We start from the raw sequence: 20,117 nt of genomic DNA on the forward strand, positions 1-20,117 counted from the left end.
AGGCAAAGACAAGGGCAATCAAGGAAGATGAGGTACACAGGGACACGTGTGTGCAGGAGGCCAGGTGCATGGTGGACACAGCCCGGGACTGTAGGCTGATGGTGGGGGAAGGCCAGGGGAGGTCCCCTGACTTCTGGTGGTGCTCTCCCCTCAAGGGCATTAGGTCCAGGCTCCCCGTGCACTGAATGTTCATGACCTGCAATCAGGCTGGGTGGAAAACCGGCCATGCCTCCTCACACCCCAGGCTCTCCAAAGCCTTAATGCCCACTGGGCAGAGACAGTTGTAGGGCCAGAGAGGACAATCACCTAGGGCATGGCTGCTATGAAGGTCACAGGTTTTTAAATTCTAAACCAGTCCAAACACATCAGGGAAGAAGGGACGAAGAGAAGGGTCATAGTTGATAAGAATAAGACTACTGATGCCTATATTTATAAAACAAGGAGAGGAACTATTACTATGAAAAGGCTGCATGAACAAGCAGCAGAGAGAAGATTTTATTGCAGAGGAGCGTATCTTGGGCAACCATCAGCCTGAAGAGCCATGGTACAAGCAGAACCAGTAACTGAGAGATAGAAATCTGATGACAACAGGAAGCTTCCTATAAGCCTGAAAGAAATCAATTTCATGAAGTCGGGAAGATAACACACTGGGAGCTCTGCTTTGCCTATGTCTCTTGACTGCTTAAATCAGAAGAAAATGGGGTCCAGCACAACAGTGCCAGAGAGGCTGACGTCAATGGAGAAGACACTGGATGTGGAGGAGCAGTCTATTACTGGACAATTACATGTCATTCTGTCCAAGTGGTCTACCCACGTGAGTCGGCAGGGTTCTAATGTACTGTGGATACTAAGTTAACATATCTTAAGGAGTGAATGATACATACCCCACCTAAAGAAACTCTGAGTATTCATGACCTCAAATCCACCTTAATGTAATCAGAAAGAAAAAGATGAGTCTAGAACAGAGGCTGTAGTTTGTCTTCTCCAAAATCTGAACCATGAACCTTTGGCTGAACCTATGTAAGCTAATCATAGATTCTTCTGATATACTTCAAAATGGAAAGGCCAGTTCCTCTAAGACAGATAACTGGTACCAAACCAAGTGAACAGATTCATCTGTCAAAGCAGGACCCACACCAGTCATGGTCCTGAGACAGGGCTAAATCATGGGGTCAAAGAGTATCAGTGAGCCAAAGAAGGAAAGGATCTCTCCAGGAAGAAAAGACCAGAACTTTGGTTTTTACCCCAGGATAAAATGTAAGATTTACAAAAATCCTTTCCTCTAGGCTAGAACCAGAGCTAGACACAAATTCCAAGCACAGCAGAACACAGGCCCAGGTTGATAAACCTCATCTGAACAAAGGGGAGACAGACAGAACTCCAGGCTTGATTCCCTTTCTGGAATGAGAGTATAGATAACTCTAAAGGGGTTAAATGAAAGTGCCATTTTCAGTAAAGTGATATTTACTACTATCAGAGCCGTAATATTTACCCAAGACAACAAGAAGATGGAGAGGGCTTGGCCTTTAATCAACTGTATTGTCCTCATTGCCAACTGTTTACTGAACATCTATATGATGAGTATTACCTGTATTCATATATTACAGATGAAAAAAATTGAGGCTTGGAGAAGCTGCCTGTCCAAGGTCACACAGCATCTATCAAACGAGATTTTAGCCCAGAGTTCATGCTGTTTCTATTACATTCTCTTCATTTTCTTTTAAAGAACTGCCTTTTCAAATGCATCCAAAGGCCTCCTCCTCAATCTCATCTCTTGAAGTCCTTGTCTCTCAGATGGCCCTCACCAGCATCTCAGAAGGAGCCTCCAGCTTAAAGGAGCTTTATGGGGAGACCAGCTGAGAAAGTGACATTAAGGATTACAAATACATCAGGGGCAGGAGGACTCTGCTTAAGGTCCCGAGAATTCCACTGAAGGGATTCAGAGATTCACAGATATTGTCCTATGAGCATTTCTACCACTTCCTTCTCCCAGGCCCCTCCCATTACCTCCATGGAGCCAGCTTTGCGGTTACGAATGAGAGGTGATCTCTTTGGGAGGCCGGGGCCCTCAGAGGGCAGAGGCGAGGTCTGCAATGCTCGGTCTGGCTCATCCGATGCCTTTCCGGGGCACAGGTCCTCCACGCTGCCTTGGTCTGCTTTCCGCTCCTCATTCTACCCAACAGCAGGCACAGAAGGGAGAGATGTTAATGGCCTCCAGCCTCCTACTCCAGTCTCTCCAATCCTTTCAACTTCCCTGTACTGTTTCTGAGTTTCCCACCACTTGGTTCCTAAATCCTCCCGTCCCAAATCCCAGTGCTCTGACCCACCTCAGAAGAGGCTGGACGGAATCCACAGCCAGTGGGGGCACTGCCTTCTTCCTCGACGCCTTTCACTCCGGGGCTGAAGTGCAATTCCACGTGGAACCGCTCCTCCGACAAGGGATCCTACGGGGCATCACCAGAGGAAGGGGAAGTTGGCGAAGCTGAGTATGGTGGTGGAAGACCAGACAGGGACAATGGAGAAACTCAAGAGGTCACATCCTCCCAGGGAGGGCTGAGGTTTCAGTGTCTCACCCTCCTCTACAGTAACAGCTCCCCACAGTCTAGTCTCATGGGATCCTCATGTCCTCACCTCCATGTGACTTTCCAACTTTCAGTTCTACAATGGAAGTAGAATGGGGAATCCCCCCCAACCATCTCCTGCAGGAATTCAGCTTTGTTACAGTACACACAGCAGCACATTTAAAGGTATCTTTGGGGAGCCAGGTGAATAAGGTATATGTATAACTGTTTGAGAGGAGAAACATTATTTTTCTCATTATAACATGGTTCAAATTCCATGCCCTCCCTAATGTCAGAGCTCTGTTCTCTGGTATCTCTCTGACCCAACATCAACCCAGACCATTTCTTTCATTCCAAGGGGAACCTCCTGGACACGCTCTGCGTGCTGCACTTAGATACCACATGTAACTGGATTCCACAGATTCTAAGGATAAGAAAGTTTTTCCCTAAAAGAGGATGGAGGAGAAAGAAGGGGCCCCCTCCTCATCCTGCCCTGTTAGCTCCTCACCCGGGTGTTGTCCTCATAGAGCATGATGACAATCTGGGTCATGTAGTTGAGCTCTGAGATGGCACTGAGATAAGCCAAAGCTCGCTGCCACTGTGTATCCTTGGTTTCCTGCCAAATGCAAGAAGAGGTGGGCCAGTGCCCAAGGACGAGGGCATCAGCAAATGGGCAGGGAGACATGGAGACTAGAGGAAGCTTGCAGTGAAAAGAATGAGGAGGAGAGTAAAAGAACGCTGGGACAGGAAGCTCATAGGCTGAGGGAAGAAGGAAGATCCTTACATCCAGAAGTCCCCCATAGCGGAAGACACTCAGTAGGGAGTGCACGTGGCTCTCACTGGTGAAGTAGAGACGTGTTCGAACATGGCGGCCTGGAGAGAGCACCCCTCGGGAGTACCTGAGACAACAGCCAGGTCACTCACACTGTCAGCCCGTTGTCTTCCCGGCCTACCACAAACTCCCTCCTCCCGCCTCAAAGCCTCTCTCCTTTCCATCCCAGAACCCCCTTCCATTCTTGGTTCCCCAAGCGTCCCGGCCTGGGTTCCTCCAGAGCTCCCTGACACGCCCCCTCCCTCCATCCAGCACCCCGCCCAGCCCTCCCTCACAGGGGATGCAGCTTGTTGACAGACTCATCCTCGTGGGTTCTCTGCAGGTCAAGCAGTATCTTCCGCAACAGTGGGAGACAGAAGCCCACGGCAATTTCCAGTTTCTCCTCCCGGCTGATCCCGTATTCCTAGGGGCCGCAGGCCAGGAATAAGCATCTCGACAAATCTCTTTTTCCTCTCGCCTCATACTCCCAGGCCCAAGGTCATGCTTGTCTTCACCTCGGGTCTCAGGCTTCTTCCCAGTTCACCGCATTCCTCCTCCCCAGGTTTCTCCCCAGTTAGCCTCTTGGGATTCCTCAGAGCCAGTACTGCAGCAACTCAACTAATCCCTTCTCCAGCTTCTGTCCCCTGGTCCCCACTGCGTGCCTCCTTTCTGCCTTTTCTCTCCTTCCTGCCCAGTGCCCCTGGCCCCAGACTCGATCCCTTCCGTGAGACTCACCTGGGGAATGACTACATCAGCCAGCGCCTTAGAGAGACGGAGCAGCTCTGCTGTGCCTTGAAGTCCCAGACTCCCATTGTGCTGTACATCATACTTGACACAGTCGTAGATGTCAGGGATCTTACTGATGTCATAGCGCCCACTCTTCTGCCGGAAGTCACGCTCCAGCTTGCTCCAACGCTGCAGCATCAGCTCTAGTGTCTCGCTGTGGTAGAGCTGCAGGTCTGGAAGGCGGACAGACAGTCAGAGAGAACCAGAGGCTTTACCTCTAACCAAAGGCCCTGGCACACCTGAAGCAGAGCCAGAGAGATGAGGATGACTTGTCTCAGACACGTAGGAGAGGGCACACGGTGGCCTGAGGAACCTATCCATACCCAAAACCCTGAAAAGGAAGACAGCAGTGTTCGAACCCACCTACAGACTTGGGGTCCTGCATCCGTTCCCGGATCTGGTGAGTGAGGTTTTCAATCAGGTCAAAAACTTGATCACAGACCTTCACAGGATTCTGGATAACAGCCATGGAGCTGAGGAGGGAAGTGCTTCCAGTGGGAGCCAGCTGTGGAGAACAGAGACATGGAGAGCAAGACAGACTCAGTGCCAACTGCCCAGGCTCCTATGCGCTCATCACAGAGATTGCCAGCAAACCGGCTCTGTCTGTCGGCTTGCTCCCACAAGCATTCCCAGGCTTCTGGGAACACTAGCAGTTCCAGTGAGGGGATTGGCCTAGCACACAGCTACCAGAGAATGGGTCATCTTAAAAGTTTTGAAGTCCGAGGAAATAAAACAGATCTAGGTCTTCTTGGGGGTTCTAAAATACTCAGAGAAAATGCTGGGGAATAAAGATTCAACCCAAATCCCCAAAGAATGTTTTCATGAGTGGATAATAGAAATGACATTATCTTATTCCTCTAAACAAGGTGCTAGCTTGAACCTAGAGCAGAGGTGCCGCTTCAGAACTAAGTCCAACTCAAGCATGTAGGATGGTCCCAGTCAATGAAGAACGGGGAGGGGGCGAGGAGACCGCAGGTGGAATGCACTCATTCTACCTCACTCCTCACAGGTTCCATTCTTGCTGGCCAAGGGTAGCAAGGCAAAAAGGAAAAGATGCCTTAGCATTTTTTGATTTGACATTGAGCAATGACTTGGAAAATAAGGTAGCAAGGTCCTGCCCCTTTATCGAGGCCTGCTCAGAGAACACAGAAAATGCTATTCTCTAGAACAGACCCTAAGCATCTGGGCAACTTTAAGAAAGACCCAAAGCCTAGAATGGTGAGTAAGAAGATAAAAATGGTTTTTGTCTTAAGTTACTGAGTTTGGGGTGGCTTTTAATACAGCAGTAGACACATTGAAAAATTATTTTATTGAAAATCCTTGGGATCAGCTGTGTTTTGGAACTGAGAATTTTTTGGACTTTAAGAAGTTAATACAGAGCATATGCCATATGTTAGATAATACCTCCAGCAGGGCCTAGGGCATAACCAAACACTGTTCTATTTCTGCAGCAAAATGTAGATGACTATTTTACACAAGATGGGATAAATAGGGATTAGAAAGAGTCTTATCATGTTGGATTTTGCTGCCAAAGGCGTATCTTCTTTTTAAATTTATTTATTTTTGGCTGCGCTGGGTCTCTGTTGCTGGGCTTTCTCTAGTTGCGGCGAGCAGGGGCTACTCTCTGGTTGTGATGCACGGGCTTCTCACTGCGGTGGCTTCTACTGTCTCAGAGCACAGGCTCTAGGCCATGCGGGCTTTAACAGCCGCAGCGCTCAGGCTCAGTGGTTGCCGTTCCCTGACTCTAGAGCATGGGCTCAGCAGTAGTGACACATGGATTTAGCGGCTCTGAGGCATATGGGATCTTCCTGGATCAGAGACTGAATCTGTGTCCCCTGCATTGGCAGGTGGATTCTTAACCACTGGACCACCAGACTTCCCTGCCAAATGAATCTTGGTGGCAAGGTTATAAAAATCTTTCTGATTTTCAAAATTCTAGATGACAGATTGTGGACCCATACTTACCTCAAAGGGTAGGCAAGGATTAAATGACTGAATGTATGGAAAGCATGTGAAACAGTGCCTGGCACATCATAAGTACCATTACTGATGGCTATTATTTAAAATTCTAGGACTTTGGGAGTGGGGTGTATTGGGCACAAAGATAGGGACAGCCTGACCTGATCGTAATCCTCAGGGCCAAAGGGCGCATCCTGCTGCAGAATGTGGTGTAGCCGAGCCTTCACACGGCGCTGGCAGCTGCTCAGGGAATCCCCATCACTGTCCAAGAGCCCGTTCATGTTGGCACTCTTCACCATTTGTACCAAAATGGGTGTCAACTCCCCTTCTAGAGCCAGAAGGCCCTGGAGGGAAAGCACGAAGTCCATCAAGTTTTCCTTCTATTCCACTTCCCCTAGGCTTCGATGGTCCCAGAGATCAAATGAGAGCTGGCTTGGGGGAGCTGGGGTGCAGATCAAGGGGCCCACCCTATTAATTATTCTCAGTAGCATAGGATGTAGTCATACACAAGCAGAAACTCCTCTGAGTTGGCACACAAATCCTCTGAAATTTCCTGACTAGTTCTCCAAACTGTGCTTCTCTACCTAATGGAAGCTGGGACTGTGGGAGAACTAGAGTGAGCACCTTAGCAAAGGCTGCAGCAGTCATCTGGACACGGCCCTCATCAGAGGCGTAAATCTTGAGATCGTGGCGGAAAGTGCTATGGAGACGAAGCAGCCCACAGCCAGGAAAACCAGCATAGTCACCTGGGGGCAAAGGGGAAGACCAGAAATGGATGGCTATGCACACCCAAGAATGTTCATTTCCCCTTTAACCTCCCCAACACCTCTGTCCCTTTGTTTCCTCAGCTTACTCTCTAATCATCGTATCTCAGCCCTGCTATGTATCTACACCTCCCCGGCCCCGCCAGACACTCACCCTGTCCTCCAGGGTACATGCAGCGGAAAGCTCGCCCCAGCTCCTCAGCCTGAACACGGCCAGCCGGGGTCAGTTCTCCACCCCACTTCAGTACCAGCAAGAGGGATGGGGCCAGAGCCTCCCGTTGTGTATCTGCAGGAATAAGAGGGAGTGAACAGGTCTAGATCTAAGGAAAACAGTGTGTGCTTAGTCACTCAGTGGTGTCTGACTCTTGCAACCCCATGGACTGTAGCCCACTAGGCTCCTCTGTCCATGGTATTTCCCAGGCAAGAATACTGGAGTGGGTTGCCATTTCCTCCTCCAGGGGATCTTTTCGACACAGGGATTGAACCAGCATTTCCTGCATTGCAGGCAGATTCTTTACTGTTGAGAAAGTGTGGAAGCACAAGGAAAACAGTGGGGACATCTAAATGTTAAGTCTTCTGAGGAGCCTAGAAAGGTAATTTGGGAGAGAGGTCATCTAAGGGTTCAAGAATAAAAGATGTGAGTAGTAAAGGAAAGAACTGTTATGTCTCACCTTGCCCCTCATTAGAAGCTTTTACTCCATGAGGGTAGTAAGTCAGCTGCACCTTCCGGTTGATGCCTGAGAAGTGACCGTACCTGCAGGATAAACTCACAGTTTGCTTTCTACCCCAGCACCCAATTCTTATGGCTATTGACACCCTCTTTCCTACTCCCTTTCTCACATCTCCAGCACAGATTTTAACTGCTCCAATTTCCCCGTCTTCTCCTCGATCTCACCACCTGGTTCTTTCTCCAGTTCAGCCAATAGCAGCCGTGTGATGTCCAGCACCTCCTGGAGGAAATAATAGGATGTCCACGCAGGAGGCCAAGTCCTGGCTGGCTAGGCTTTCATCCTGGCCTCTGTCTTTTCATAGCACTGCTCCTGCCAGCCAGATTCATCATCTTACCTGTAGCTGCTCTGGCCGCTTCAGTTTTAATTTCCCTGTCTTGTAGCCACCATGTTTTTCAAATAGACTAAAAAATCTGAAGAAAGGAGGAGAAGCTTCAGTAAGGGCTGAGAAAGGCAAAAACCTTTGGGAGGTGCCCCTCCCCATTTCCCTTACAAAAACCTATTTGTCTAGATTAGAACACTCGGCTTTTTACCTTGGGTGTGTCACCTCCATCTTCATCTTCTGCTTGGGTGTACGATCCCCATGACGAATGATTGCAATGACACAACGAAGTTCCATCCTAAGACAGGGAATGCTGTTAGAGCCACTTCCCCATCCCACCCCACACCGCCACCCATTTCATCCTACTCGCCATGTCAAAGAACACAGGAAAGACTATCTGAGATGAGGAATACAGGTAGGCTCCACCGGTCAGATGGCACAGGGGCAGGAAGTGACCACTGGTCTGACTTAGATGTCTTAAGTGGTTACTCCAAATTTTCAACTTTTACTTTTGCTCACATAGTGCCAGAAGTGGTAGGGACAATGGGAATGTCCTCAGCCTCCATGGGGATGGACCACGGGATCTGGAACTGCGGGGCAAGCTCCCGCATTATGGTATTCCTAGAAGGAGAAACATGAAGAACCCACATGAATATGAATGAACCAGAACTACACATCTGAATGAAGTTCAAAAAAACTAATAATATGTTAATATAAAATCTAAAGACATGCGAAAAAAATCCCTATATTTGTAATAAAGATTGTGTTTACCTCTGGGTGGGAGGGGAGGGGATGTTATTAGTAAGGGTTATGTAGGGGCTTCGATTCTATGTGCTTGCTTTTTTTTTTTTTTTTTTTTTGGTTGTACCACACAGCTTGTAAGATCTTAGTTCTGTGACCACGTATTGAACCTGGGCCCTCAGCACTGAAAGCGCCAAGTCCTAACCACTGGGCTGCCAGGGAATTCCCTCAACTATATTCTTAATATTTTATTTCTTAAGCTCAATGGTGAATATACCGATACTCACCATAGCCATCATTCCTTAAACATTTTTGAATGTTTTACATATTAAAAAGTCAAGTTGAAAGACAGTGTTATGGTATGATCACATTTAGTACAATAAATGGTCTGTTTATATACAGAAGAAAAAGACATATTGTTATGTCTAAAACAGTTAACAGTAATTCCCTCTGGGGAGAGCCATGTTGGGAAGGCAAGAGAGTTGAGGAGCCCTTTCTCTACTTTCCTTTTTCACTTTTAAATCATTTTTACAGCATTTAAAGTACAGGCAGACCTCAGGGACATTGAAAGTTCAGTTCCAGACCACTGCAATACAGTGAATATCTCTATAAAGTGAGTCACAGGAGTTTTCTTGTTTAGCAGTGCATATGAAAGTTACCGTAGTCTAGTAAGTGTGCAATAGTATTATGTATAAAAAAATATATACATACATTAATTAAAAAATACTTTATTGCTAAAAAGTGTTAACCACTATCTGAGCCTTCAGCAAGTTCTAATCTTTTTGCAATAGTAACATCAAAGATCACTGATCGCATATCACTATGACAAGCATAATAACAAGGAAAAATACTGTGAGAATTACCAAAATGTCACACAGAGACATGAAGTTAGGAAATGCTGTTAGAAAAATGGTGAAAATAGACTTGCTCAAAGGTTGCCACAAACCTTCAAAATGTAAAAAAACACAATACCTGCAAAGTTCAACAAAACAAGGTGTCTTTAAAGTAAAACTTTGCTATTCTCCTCTTTAAGCCCATTCTCCCCAGCCCAGACCACTGTGTCCCTTACCCTAGAATCTTGGCACAATCATCATAGTATTTCATCGAATTCTTGACAAAACTGAAGCCATTGACATCACACACAAAGGAGTGACCATTGGCACGGAGGAGATCAAAACCACAAACTGTTTGCTGCAAAGGGAAGAAGGGAAGATGAGAACAAGAGGGCCACGCTGCCTTCTCAGCTTCACCCCACCAACCTCTCCCTCATGCCACAGCCCCTCCCCTGCACCCCTCCTGCTCCTGCACAACCTCCCTACCAAGGGGCCTCCCTTCACCTTAAAAGCTACGCAGACTTTCCTGGCCACCAGCTTTTCCATGGCGGTCAGCATGACTGGATATCGAATCTCTTTCCCCTCACTGTCTCGTTCAACCTTCCCATCCAAAGCTGGAGATTTTCTGGCTTCAGCATGGGCATAGTCTGGCCCCACTGTGTACACCTGCAGGTACATAGCACCACTGAGTATGCCCACAGCTCACCCTGTACATGAGAAGGCAATATGAGCGTCATGTCTATAGGCTGGTTTCCCAGGAAACATAAACAAAACAAACAAATCCCCCGAGTATTAAGAACAAGAAGACTGACTTTTTTTTTTTTTTTAACTGAGATGGAACTTCAGTATCATTATGAAAGTTTCTCCATGGGACTCTAAAACTATCGCCTAGTCCTTACTAAGAAATAACTTACCAACATTATTCCATTTTCCACATTACCCTTGCCCTCACTCTGATAGTGACAATATAAATACCTACTTCCCCAATCCTTGTCTTCACCTGCATATGAAAGCCAATCCCATTCACACTTAATTTTCTATAACTGCTTCCCTACACTTCTACTTGCGTCACAAGCACCCCACCCAACTCAGACATTTATAACCTCTTAAATCCCCGTATCCACCATAACCTTGACATCTGTGCCATCTGTTGGCATAAACTCCTCATAGATGTATGAGCCTGTCTTTCGGACGCTGCTCTCTGGAGAGTAAACACTGCTTCGGCTGCCAATCTTCAGGAGAAAAAGGAAGGGGAAGAAAAAAAAAAGGTTGCCTCTAACTTGTCCCCAAGTCTTCCAGCTTCCCTTCCCACAAATTCATTCTTGCTCATCTACTTCTCTGCCTCCCCAGATGTCTCCCACACCTTACGGAAGAGCCGCTGGCTTCCTCCTCCAGCTGAGCTGGGGTAGTAGATGTAAACGTTGTGGTCCTCTGCACTCACAGGCTTCTCCACAAAGGGCTTGGGGAAGACGGCTCCATTTACCTCCACCTGGTCTTCACCCTCTATCAGGTTGCACTCTGAAAGGTAGGTGTGTGGTCATTCCTAGGGCCCAAGAATGCTTCCAACTCCCAACTTCTCTGAGTTTTAATCTCCATCACCCTCAAATTTCTATGACCATACTTTAATAATAGATATGGTAACTAACATCTGTATACAAGGTCTCAGGCTCTGTCCAAAGACCCATGGCTCTAGCTCTACCCGTAGTCCAGTAACCAAAGCCTCACAGAGGCAGGTGGCACATAGCTGTCTAGAGAACGGAGAACTGGGCTCAGTCACAGAAAGTGGGGCAGCGTAGGACTGGACAAGGCCAGGTACTCACCCTCGGGCCGGGCAGGGTCACGGTTGAGCACAGCGTATCGAGGCAGGTCAATACCCTCCTCCTGCAGGATCCGGTACACCTCCCTCCTGTTACCCCCGAATAAATTAGCTGGGAGAGGTGGGGGCAGGTGACGAGGGGAGAGGCTAGGGATTTCATTCACTCAGGAATTGGGAGACACCCGTGTATAGAACTCAAGAGGGTTTGGTACAACAATTCGGCATGTTTGTTTGACTCTGCCCCTCCCAGAGTGGGTTCTCTATAACAGGCATGATCTCAGGGCCACCCATCCCCCCAGTCAACAGAAAGCTATACCTATCCTGGATGTAATACTGCATAGCCAGGTCATTGATAAGAAAAGGGTTTCGAAGCTTGGAGTAAGCAACAGCTTTGTCCAGGGGAAAGCCTGGGATGGAGAGAGGAAATAGAGAGGTGGAAGAAAGAAAGAGAGAAACAGTGAGAAAACAGCAAGAGAAACAGAGAAATGTGTTAAAGCTATTCGTTGCCACTGAGCTCCACAACCCGTCCAACCCAGCACTCATCCTCCTGCCCAACTTTGCAAGTCTAGAAAATCCATCAGGAAAAAAGCAAAACAGAAACTACTTGTAGGGTCCTTCCAAAGACCGATTTTGTCAGAGATCCGAAGAAACTTACAGAGCCTTCCTGAGGTTTGAATATGGGCTTTAAACTAACCCCAGCAACTTCTCCAAGATGTAGGAAAAGCAAATCCCTTTGCACTATTCTCTAGTGTCGGGAAGAGAGGATGACTTCTTTACTATTTGACAGTAAGAGCCTCATTTCCCAGTCCAGCATTCCCAACACCACTCCTTCCCATTTTCCTTCACAGACACCAACCTTTGGAGTGGAAGGAGATGAGGCAGTGGCAGGATGGCCAGTTTTCCACAGGTTCATTGAGGATCACGTCTTCTCCCAGGATGATAACAGTCAGGTAGTCAAACCTGCAGAGTCGCTCTAGGATCTGGGTCATTGGCTTGGACTTGGATTTCTTGGTCATGGCACAGATGCCAACAATGATCTGAGGTTCAGGAGGCTACCAGGAGGAAGTGCCGTCAGGAACTTAGGAACTTCTCACCTGAACCGCCTTTATCAGGGAACACTGCCTCATCATCTCCTTAGGGCAGAGTTTCTTGTCAGGACTTTGGACTTAGGGGGTTAAGGTTGTCTCCTAACTCAGGCCTAGATTGGGGTTCCTGCAGGGATTCCTCCTGCCACAGTGGGATACGTGTACTCAGGCAGAAGAGTCAGAGAACCAATAATCATGAGACAACAGGAGGCGGGCACAAGCAGAGGGGCTTCAAGGAGCGGCAGTCTAACCAGTCTCCACTGCCCTTCCCTTTCATCAAGAGGGCCTGTTTGTGACAGGGAGTCTCAGTGTTTGGGAAGATTGGGAGGAGGTGTCTCAATCCTATGGAATCTCCACTATGGCGGGGGTCCCAACACCAAGTGACATCATGCCCCCTAATCTTACCACTTCATCCTCCTCATCCTCAAGGAGCTCGCTGTCACTCTCTTCTGGCCTCATGCCGAGTCCACGGGTGCCCAGCCCCTCATCTCCAGCTCCGAGGAAGAAGTGGGCTGTGGCACTCTCGCCCTCACTGGCCGGCAGTGACCACATCCCCGCCGGAGCACCCACTCATCCCGCCCTGAAATGGAGGGGATCCCCGTTAGCTCAGAATCCAAGTCCCACAGTAGTGGGTGGGGTTGGGGGATGGGGAATGAGAAAATAAGAGGGAACTACAAGGGGAAACAGGAAACAAAGCTACAGTGACAAGGATCAACAGGGAAGGAGGCACGTAGGCTGTGACTGGCAATGACTAAAGATGCCCAAGAGAAAATCAAGGTTTCCCTTTTTCTCCCTGCTCACCCCACCCCCAACCAGGAGCCTGGGATGAGAATTACTGGATTAACCCTTACCGTGCTGGCATGTCCCTGATTCTGCCAGCAGGAAAAATCATTAACTCCAGCAGCAAATGGGAAAGGCAGTTCTTCATGGAGGGCCACTGTTGATTCCTACCATAAGAAAAGAAGGTTAGAATGACATTTCAACTTCAGATTCATTCGAAATCTTCCCAGCCCTCCTCTACCTCCCAACGGCAAAAAGCAGAGGCATCGCCTTGCCGACAAAGATTGGTGAAGTCAAAGCTATGGTTTTTCCAGGAGTCATATACGGATGTGAGAGTCGGACCATAAAGAAAGGTGAGCATCAAAGAATTGATGCTTTTGAATTGCAGTGCTGGAAAAGACTCTTGGGAGTCCCTTGGACTGCAAGGAGATCAAAATAGTCAATCCTAAAGGAAATCAACATTCATTGGAAGGACTGATGCTGAAGCTGAAGCATGCTGAAGCTAAGCTCCAATACCTTGGCCACCTGATGCGAAGAGCTGACTCACTGGAAAAGACCCTGATGCTGGGAAAGACTGAGGGCAGGAGGAGATCTGGGGGACAGAGGATGAGATGGTTGAATGGCATCACCAACTCACTGGATATGAATTTGTGCAATCTCCAGGAGATAGGGAAGGACAGGGAAGCCTGGCATGCTTCAGTCCAGGGGGCGGTCACAAAGAGTCAGAAATGACTTAGCAACTGAATAACAACAATTCAAGAGCAGAGGAATGAGAGAGCTCAGTTGCTTTTGCTCTTCACCTCTATCTTCATTCCTACCAAGGACTAACTCAAAAAAAAACATTGATTGATTGATTGAGGGCATTGATTGATATGTTCTAAGCATTGTATAAGAACATTAAAATCCCTTTGCCCTGACTCTCCTTTATCTACTTTACCTTAAAAGAAAGACACCCAATTCCAGAAAAATCTGTTCAAGAAAAAAGGTCTAGTGCTAGTTGGGAAATTCAGGATACAGGCATCCATACAACAGGCCCCAACCCATTCTCAAACTGAAATTTCAGTTTTCTCTCTACTGTCACAGGGTACACAGACACAAGGCTGGTCTAGGCCAAGGTCCTTCATAACAGAAGTTACAATGCGAAAAAAAAGAATCCTACCTAGAGCAATTATCAGTGAGAATATTTTTTTTAATAATTTTATTTATCTGTTTTTGGCTGTGTTGGGTCTTCCTTGCTGAGAGGGCTTTTCTCCAGCTGCGGCGAGTGGGGGCTACTCTCTAGTTGCAGTTCGAGCTTCTCATTGCAGAGGCTTTTCTTGTCGTGGAGCATGGGCTCTACAGCGCAAGGGCTTCCGTAGCTGCAGCATGTGGGCTCCGTAGGTGCAGTTCCTGGGCTCTAGAGCACAAGTTCAGTTGTGACAGGCGGGCTTTGTTGCTCCGTGGCATGTGGGATCTTCCCAGATCAGGGATCGAACCCGTGTCTCCTGCATTGGCAGGCAGATTCTTTGCCACTGAGCCACCTGGGAAGCTCTGGTAATATCTTAAGAGTTAAAATTGAATTAGAACAACCTGGAAGTTCCACTTTTGTACACATATAGAAGTAGTGGTTCTTAACTAACTGTGATTATACTGTGCAATAAACAATTGTCAGGAGACACTTTTGGTTATCACAACTCGGCAGGTGCTATTGGCATCTACTGAGTAGAGGCCAAGGATGCTGCTGAAAATTCTAAAAGACATAGCATATACCTCCACAACAAAGAATTGTCCAGTCCAAAATGTGAGTGGTGCCGAGGCTGAGAAACTCCCTGTAGAGAAATTTTCCCACGTAAGAAGACATGTGCAAGAATATTCATAACCTACTGTTGGTAAGGGTAAAACCTAAGAACAATTCAGATGTCACAAGTTAAAGAATGATAAATATAATGTAGTATACACAAATGGTTGACTAATAGCAAATATTTAAAATGAATCAGGGGCAGGGTTCCCTGGTGGTCTAGGGTTAAGAATCCATCTGCCAAAGCAGGAGACTTGGGTTCTATCCCTAATCCAGGAAGATCCCACGTGACTCAGAGCAGCTGAGCCTGTGGGCCACAACTATTGAGCCCGTGCTCTAAAGTCTGGGAACAGCAACTACTGAACCCATGGGCCACAACTGCTGAAGCCCATGTGCTGTAGAACCTGTGCTCTGTAACAAGAGAAGCCGTCACACTGCAACTAGAGACAAGCTCCCACTCTCCACAACTAGAGAAAAGCAAAGAAAACCCCACACTGCCTCCCCACAAAAAAAGAGAGAATTGGGGGATAAATTAGGAGCTTTAAGATTAAGATATACATACTGCTGCTGCTATGCTGCTAAGTCACTTCGGTCGTGTCCGACTCTGTGCGACCCCATAGACGGCAGCCCACCAGGCTCCCCCATCCCTGGGATTCTCCAGGCAAGAACACTGGAGTGGGTTGCCATTTCCTTCTCCAATGCATGAAAGTGAAAAGTGAAAGTGAAATCACTCAGTCGTGTCTGAGTCTTAGCGACCCCATGGACTGCAGCCTACCAGGCTCCTCCATCCATGGGATTTTCCAAGCAAGAGCACTGGAGTGGGGTGCCACTGCCTTCTCCATACACACTACTATATATAAAATAACTAAACAACAAGGACCAACTGCATAGTACAGGGAACTATACTCAATATCTTGTAATAATCTATAATGAAGGGACTTTCCTGGTGAGTCAGTGCCTAAGACTCTGCTCGCAATGCAAATAGCCCAGGACTGATCCCTGGTCAGGGAACTAGATCCCACATGCCACAACTAAAGATTCCGAGTGCTGCAACTAAGACCTGGTGCAGCCAAAAAACAAACAAACAAATAAAAAAACCTATAATGGAAGAATCTGAAAAAAGTATATATATATGTGTGTGTGCATATATATATATATATATAGATAGATCATTTTGCTGTACACCTGAAACTAACACAACATTGTAAATTATCCTTCAATTTTTAAAAAATGAATCAAAGCTATATAAAACATGAATAGCTTCCAAATGCAAACTGCAGAAACATACATGAAGGACAATTCTACTTGTACAAATAAAAATACTACAAATGTTTATGACTGCATACATAATTAGACATATCTGCTAAAACTAAATCGTGGGAATAGAAGTACCTGTTATTCTTTTCTCCCAAAATGAAATTGAATCATATCAGCAATTTTCTACGTTCTGCAAAAGTTCTCAGAAATACTGACCAATGGATCTAATGAAAGCCACAAACTCCGTTAAGTAAATGGAATGATTTAGTCTTATAGACTTGTACAGTAGTCCTCAATAATTCCTTTCTGTATTTTTATTTTAAATCCTTACCCTTCACGTGAACTCTGAAGCTTTGATTAGAAAGCCACAGCTAATCTTTATACAGATCCTGACCTTTCTAGTCTTCACCACCTGCTTTTCTCTGTTGTTCCACCACCAGACAACACTGTCCTTAGACTTAACATTTCCAGTTGTGTACCGCAGGTCTCTACACATACACACCCCTCCTGATTACAGGCTATTTCTTTGAATTCCGTTCTAGTGACCTGACCCAATTTCCATGACTTGTGACATTCTCAAGGTCCCTGTACAGTTTAAGCAAGCCGAAGTTTGTGGCAGGCTTTATCCTTTCTCCGAAGCAGGAGCTTTTTCTATGTCTAAGATTCCTAACCCTTCACACTTTCTGCCACTAAGCCCTTCCTGGTTTGCTACTGAATGTACACTATCACATTCTTGAAGTTCTATTTTAACTCTCTAACAGGAGATGGTAATAGAATAGCAAAGGAAAATGTGTTCACAAATGTCGAGCTGAAGGAACACGAAAGGTCTAAATTCATAGTTAACAAAGCAGAAATAGAAGCCTGACAGAAATAGCCATGAAATAAGCCAGGATTTATTTAGATGTACCTCTGGGAGAAGCTGGGCTTTAACACGGTGTTCCAACAGCCACAGCCGGTTTCTGTGCTCTTCTCCCCTTCCTCCTCTCTCTTTCCTAATACTTTGTTGCAAAAGAAAACTTCAGACCCTACACTCAGCTAAAGGGCAAGTCTTACTGGGGCAATGTGGAAGGGAGAGAGGGAGGGAGAAAGGGAGGGAGGGAGGGAGAAAGGGAGGGAGGGAGGGAGGGAGGGAGGAGACAGTAGGTAAGGAGAGGGCGGGGCAGGGGCACAATCTCCTCAGGAACATCTATGTCAAACTGGATCTAGAGAAGGGATGTGGTTTCCCTGGTGGCTCAGATGTTGAAGAATCTGCCTGCAACACAGAAGACCCAGCTTTTAAGAGAGGGGATAGCAGGGAGGGTTCTGTGCTATGCTTAGTCGATTCTGACTCTTTGTGACCCTATGGACTGTAGCCTGCCAGGCTCCTCCATCCGTGGAATTCTCCAAGCAAGAATACAAGAGGGGATACCCTATCCCTTCTCCAGGGGAATCTTCCTGCATTGCAGACAGATTCTTAACCAGCTGAACTACCAGGGAAGCCCAGAAGGGAGGGTAGGTGGTTTAGTTCCTAAGTTGTGCCGACTGTTTGTGACCCCATGGACTGTAGCCTGCCAGGCTCCTCTGTCCATGGGATTTCCCAGGCAAGAATACTGGAGTGGGTTGCCATTTCCTTCTCCAGGGGATCTTCCCGACCCAGGAATCAAACCCAGGTCTCCTGCATTGTGAGCAGATTCTTTACCGACTGAGGGAGGGTAAACTGTGTTAATTTCTTTCTCCCTTAGAATTTAGGGCTGCTTGCCTAGTCCTCTAATTTCTTTAACCACCATGCACTTGTTGCAGGGCCCCATTAGTGGTGAAAGAGAAACGTCAGTACAGAGTCCAGGCAGAAATATTTCCAACACAGTTAAAACTCCTCAGACCATCAACACTGTCTTCTTCAACAGTGGACCCCTTAGTTCCTACTTGATACAGTTTTTTTTTTGTTTGGTTGGTTTTTTGGTTTTTTTTTTTTTTTTTTTTTTTTGATGCAGACTTGAATGATTCATACATACACTTTTTCTGCCACCGATGAAATGTGCTGATGCCCTTGTTCTCCATATCAACTCCCTCATATCGCTTTCTTTTTCCTACTTGCTAAAATGACTCTTCCTTGACTCCCTGAACTACCGCTCTCTCCTCTTTCACTGATCAACTGATCCAATGAACAATCCGACTAACCCTCTCCCTCACTGGCTCCCCAGCCTTAGGTAGACGTTCAAACCCCGATGAGTCACCGCCCTTGGTAACAAATTTACTTGGAACCCTCAGTGCTTTCCACCCCCCACCCCCAAAGGTTGTCTGTGGCCCACCTCTCCCCACGCGCCCTCCCTCCAGGGTCACCTCCCTCCTCTCTCCAACAATCCCCTTCCTCCAGCCGGCTCTCCGGTCCGACTCCACTCCCACCTCGCCTCACGCGGACCTGCTCACTCTGATTCTCTCCCCTGCAGACGCCCTGGCTCGGCAGGACCCCTCTTCCTCACGCAGACCTCACGCGCCCATCTCTTCTCTCGCGGACCCCCCTCCTCCGCGCTCTCCTCACTCCGCTCCCGGTCCCGATTACCACCGCCCATCCTGACTCCTCTAGCCTTTGCCCGCCCCCGCCTTCCCCGCCTCACTCTCCCTTCGCTGACATTGAGGCCTCTCCGCTGCCTCCCTTCTCAGAGCAGCCCCCCGGCCACTACCAACCAGGGCCCTCAGCACCAACGGAGCCCACTCCACCCAAGCCCACCCCCTCAGATACCGCCCCCAGCCCCCAGCCACTCCCCCACCGCCCCGGGCCCTCACTCACCCGCCTCCCCGCGCTCGCGCAGCCGAACCTGCCGGCAGCGACACCTGACAGCGGCCCAATCAAAGTGCAACTTCTCTTCGGTGCCACCAATCAGCGGAGGGCGCGCACCGGCTGCGGAGTCAGGCTGCGTTGGCCGGCGCTTCTGCGCGGAGGCGGGTGGCCTCTAGTGGCTCTAGGGAGGAAGTGCAACCTGACGTTCTTTCTCCGATTTCTAACTGCGTCGCCACAGTCCATATGCATGGTCTCGACAGAGACTTTCCAGTGAGATGAAGTGGGGGGTGGGGGGAGCAAGATGCAGAGAAAAAGGCAGAGTCTGTCGCCATTGCACCTCCTTGAGGACAAAACCAGGTCTTCTGTTTGTCTTGTAAAATAAAACGGGACATGATAGATGTGGTGGTGGTTGTTGTCGCCCAGTCGTGTCCAACTCTTTGTGACCCCATGGACTGCAGCATGCCAGGTCTCCCTGTCCCTCACCATCTCCTGGAGTTTGCCCAAGTTCATGTCCATTGCATCGGTAATGCCCTCCAGCCGTCTCATTCTCTGATGCCCTCTTCTCCTTCTGCCTTCAGTTTTCCCCAAAATCAGGGACTTTTTCAGTGAGTTGTCTGTTAGCATCAGATGACCAAAATACTGGAGCTCCAGCTTCAGCATCAGTCCTTCCAGTGAATATTCAGGGTTGATCTCCCTTAAGATTGACTGGTTTGATTGCCTTACTGTCCAAGGGACTTTCAGGAGTCCTCCAGCACCACAGTTCAAAGGCACCGATTCTTTGGTATTCTGCCTTCTTTATGGTCCAACTGTCAAAACCATATGTGACCACTGGGAAGACCATAGCCTTAACTATACGGACTTTTGTCAGCAGAGTAATGTCTCTGATTTTCAACACACTAGGGATCCAATAAATGTACATTGCAAATGTTAACAGAAGAGTGAAAGTGGTTCTGGAGACAAAAACAGAGACAGAAACAAATCAGAAATTTGAGAGATGGAAGAGAGACTTATTTATGAAGGAGACAATAAAATGGACAGACTCCACGCATTGCTTGCTCTCTCGCCTTTGGTAGCTGTGCAGCCTTGGACAAGTCAGTGAATTTCCCTCAGCCTCTCTTTTCTCACTTGTGAGAGAGTAG

At 47.6% G+C, this 20,117-nt stretch overlaps 2 protein-coding genes across 8 annotated transcripts in view; one reads left to right on the forward strand and one right to left on the reverse strand.

Moving 5' to 3' along the window:
- PPIP5K1 (diphosphoinositol pentakisphosphate kinase 1) overlaps positions 1–19,018 on the reverse strand; it is a 39,830-nt gene extending 20,812 nt beyond the window's left edge. Inside the window, exons 1-28 of one of the 7 annotated variants that reach the window (XM_055556242.1) lie at positions 18,988–19,018; positions 17,128–17,472; positions 14,936–14,994; positions 14,346–14,582; positions 13,258–13,353; positions 12,812–12,986; positions 12,178–12,373; positions 11,638–11,728; positions 11,326–11,411; positions 10,869–11,023; positions 10,636–10,737; positions 10,010–10,171; positions 9,742–9,863; positions 8,451–8,552; positions 8,143–8,229; positions 7,947–8,022; positions 7,722–7,831; positions 7,553–7,635; positions 7,036–7,167; positions 6,742–6,863; positions 6,279–6,461; positions 4,522–4,663; positions 4,108–4,331; positions 3,669–3,796; positions 3,346–3,460; positions 3,070–3,177; positions 2,328–2,444; positions 2,008–2,172 (exon numbers count right to left, since the gene is read on the reverse strand). In XM_055556242.1, the coding sequence (XP_055412217.1) occupies positions 2,008–2,172; positions 2,328–2,444; positions 3,070–3,177; positions 3,346–3,460; positions 3,669–3,796; positions 4,108–4,331; positions 4,522–4,663; positions 6,279–6,461; positions 6,742–6,863; positions 7,036–7,167; positions 7,553–7,635; positions 7,722–7,831; positions 7,947–8,022; positions 8,143–8,229; positions 8,451–8,552; positions 9,742–9,863; positions 10,010–10,171; positions 10,636–10,737; positions 10,869–11,023; positions 11,326–11,411; positions 11,638–11,728; positions 12,178–12,373; positions 12,812–12,958 (2,955 nt within the window). In that variant the 5' untranslated portion in view covers positions 12,959–12,986; positions 13,258–13,353; positions 14,346–14,582; ... (1 more) ...; positions 17,128–17,472; positions 18,988–19,018. Of the gene's footprint in view, positions 1–2,007; positions 2,173–2,327; positions 2,445–3,069; positions 3,178–3,345; positions 3,461–3,668; positions 3,797–4,107; positions 4,332–4,521; positions 4,664–6,278; positions 6,462–6,741; positions 6,864–7,035; positions 7,168–7,552; positions 7,636–7,721; positions 7,832–7,946; positions 8,023–8,142; positions 8,230–8,450; positions 8,553–9,741; positions 9,864–10,009; positions 10,172–10,635; positions 10,738–10,868; positions 11,024–11,325; positions 11,412–11,637; positions 11,729–12,177; positions 12,374–12,811; positions 12,987–13,257; positions 13,354–13,702; positions 13,944–14,345; positions 14,583–14,935; positions 14,995–17,127; positions 17,473–18,602; positions 18,767–18,987 lie in introns of those variants that run through there. The other 6 variants (XM_055556236.1, XM_055556237.1, XM_055556238.1 and 3 more) reach the window with 6 other exon arrangements.
- Positions 1–20,117, forward strand: part of SERF2 (small EDRK-rich factor 2) — a 202,927-nt gene that overhangs the window by 87,436 nt on the left and 95,374 nt on the right. The gene's annotated exons all lie outside the window — the stretch shown is intronic.

Source organism: Bubalus kerabau, chromosome 19, assembly GCF_029407905.1.
Source record: "Bubalus kerabau isolate K-KA32 ecotype Philippines breed swamp buffalo chromosome 19, PCC_UOA_SB_1v2, whole genome shotgun sequence".
NCBI classification, from domain to species: Eukaryota; Metazoa; Chordata; class Mammalia; order Artiodactyla; family Bovidae; genus Bubalus; species Bubalus kerabau.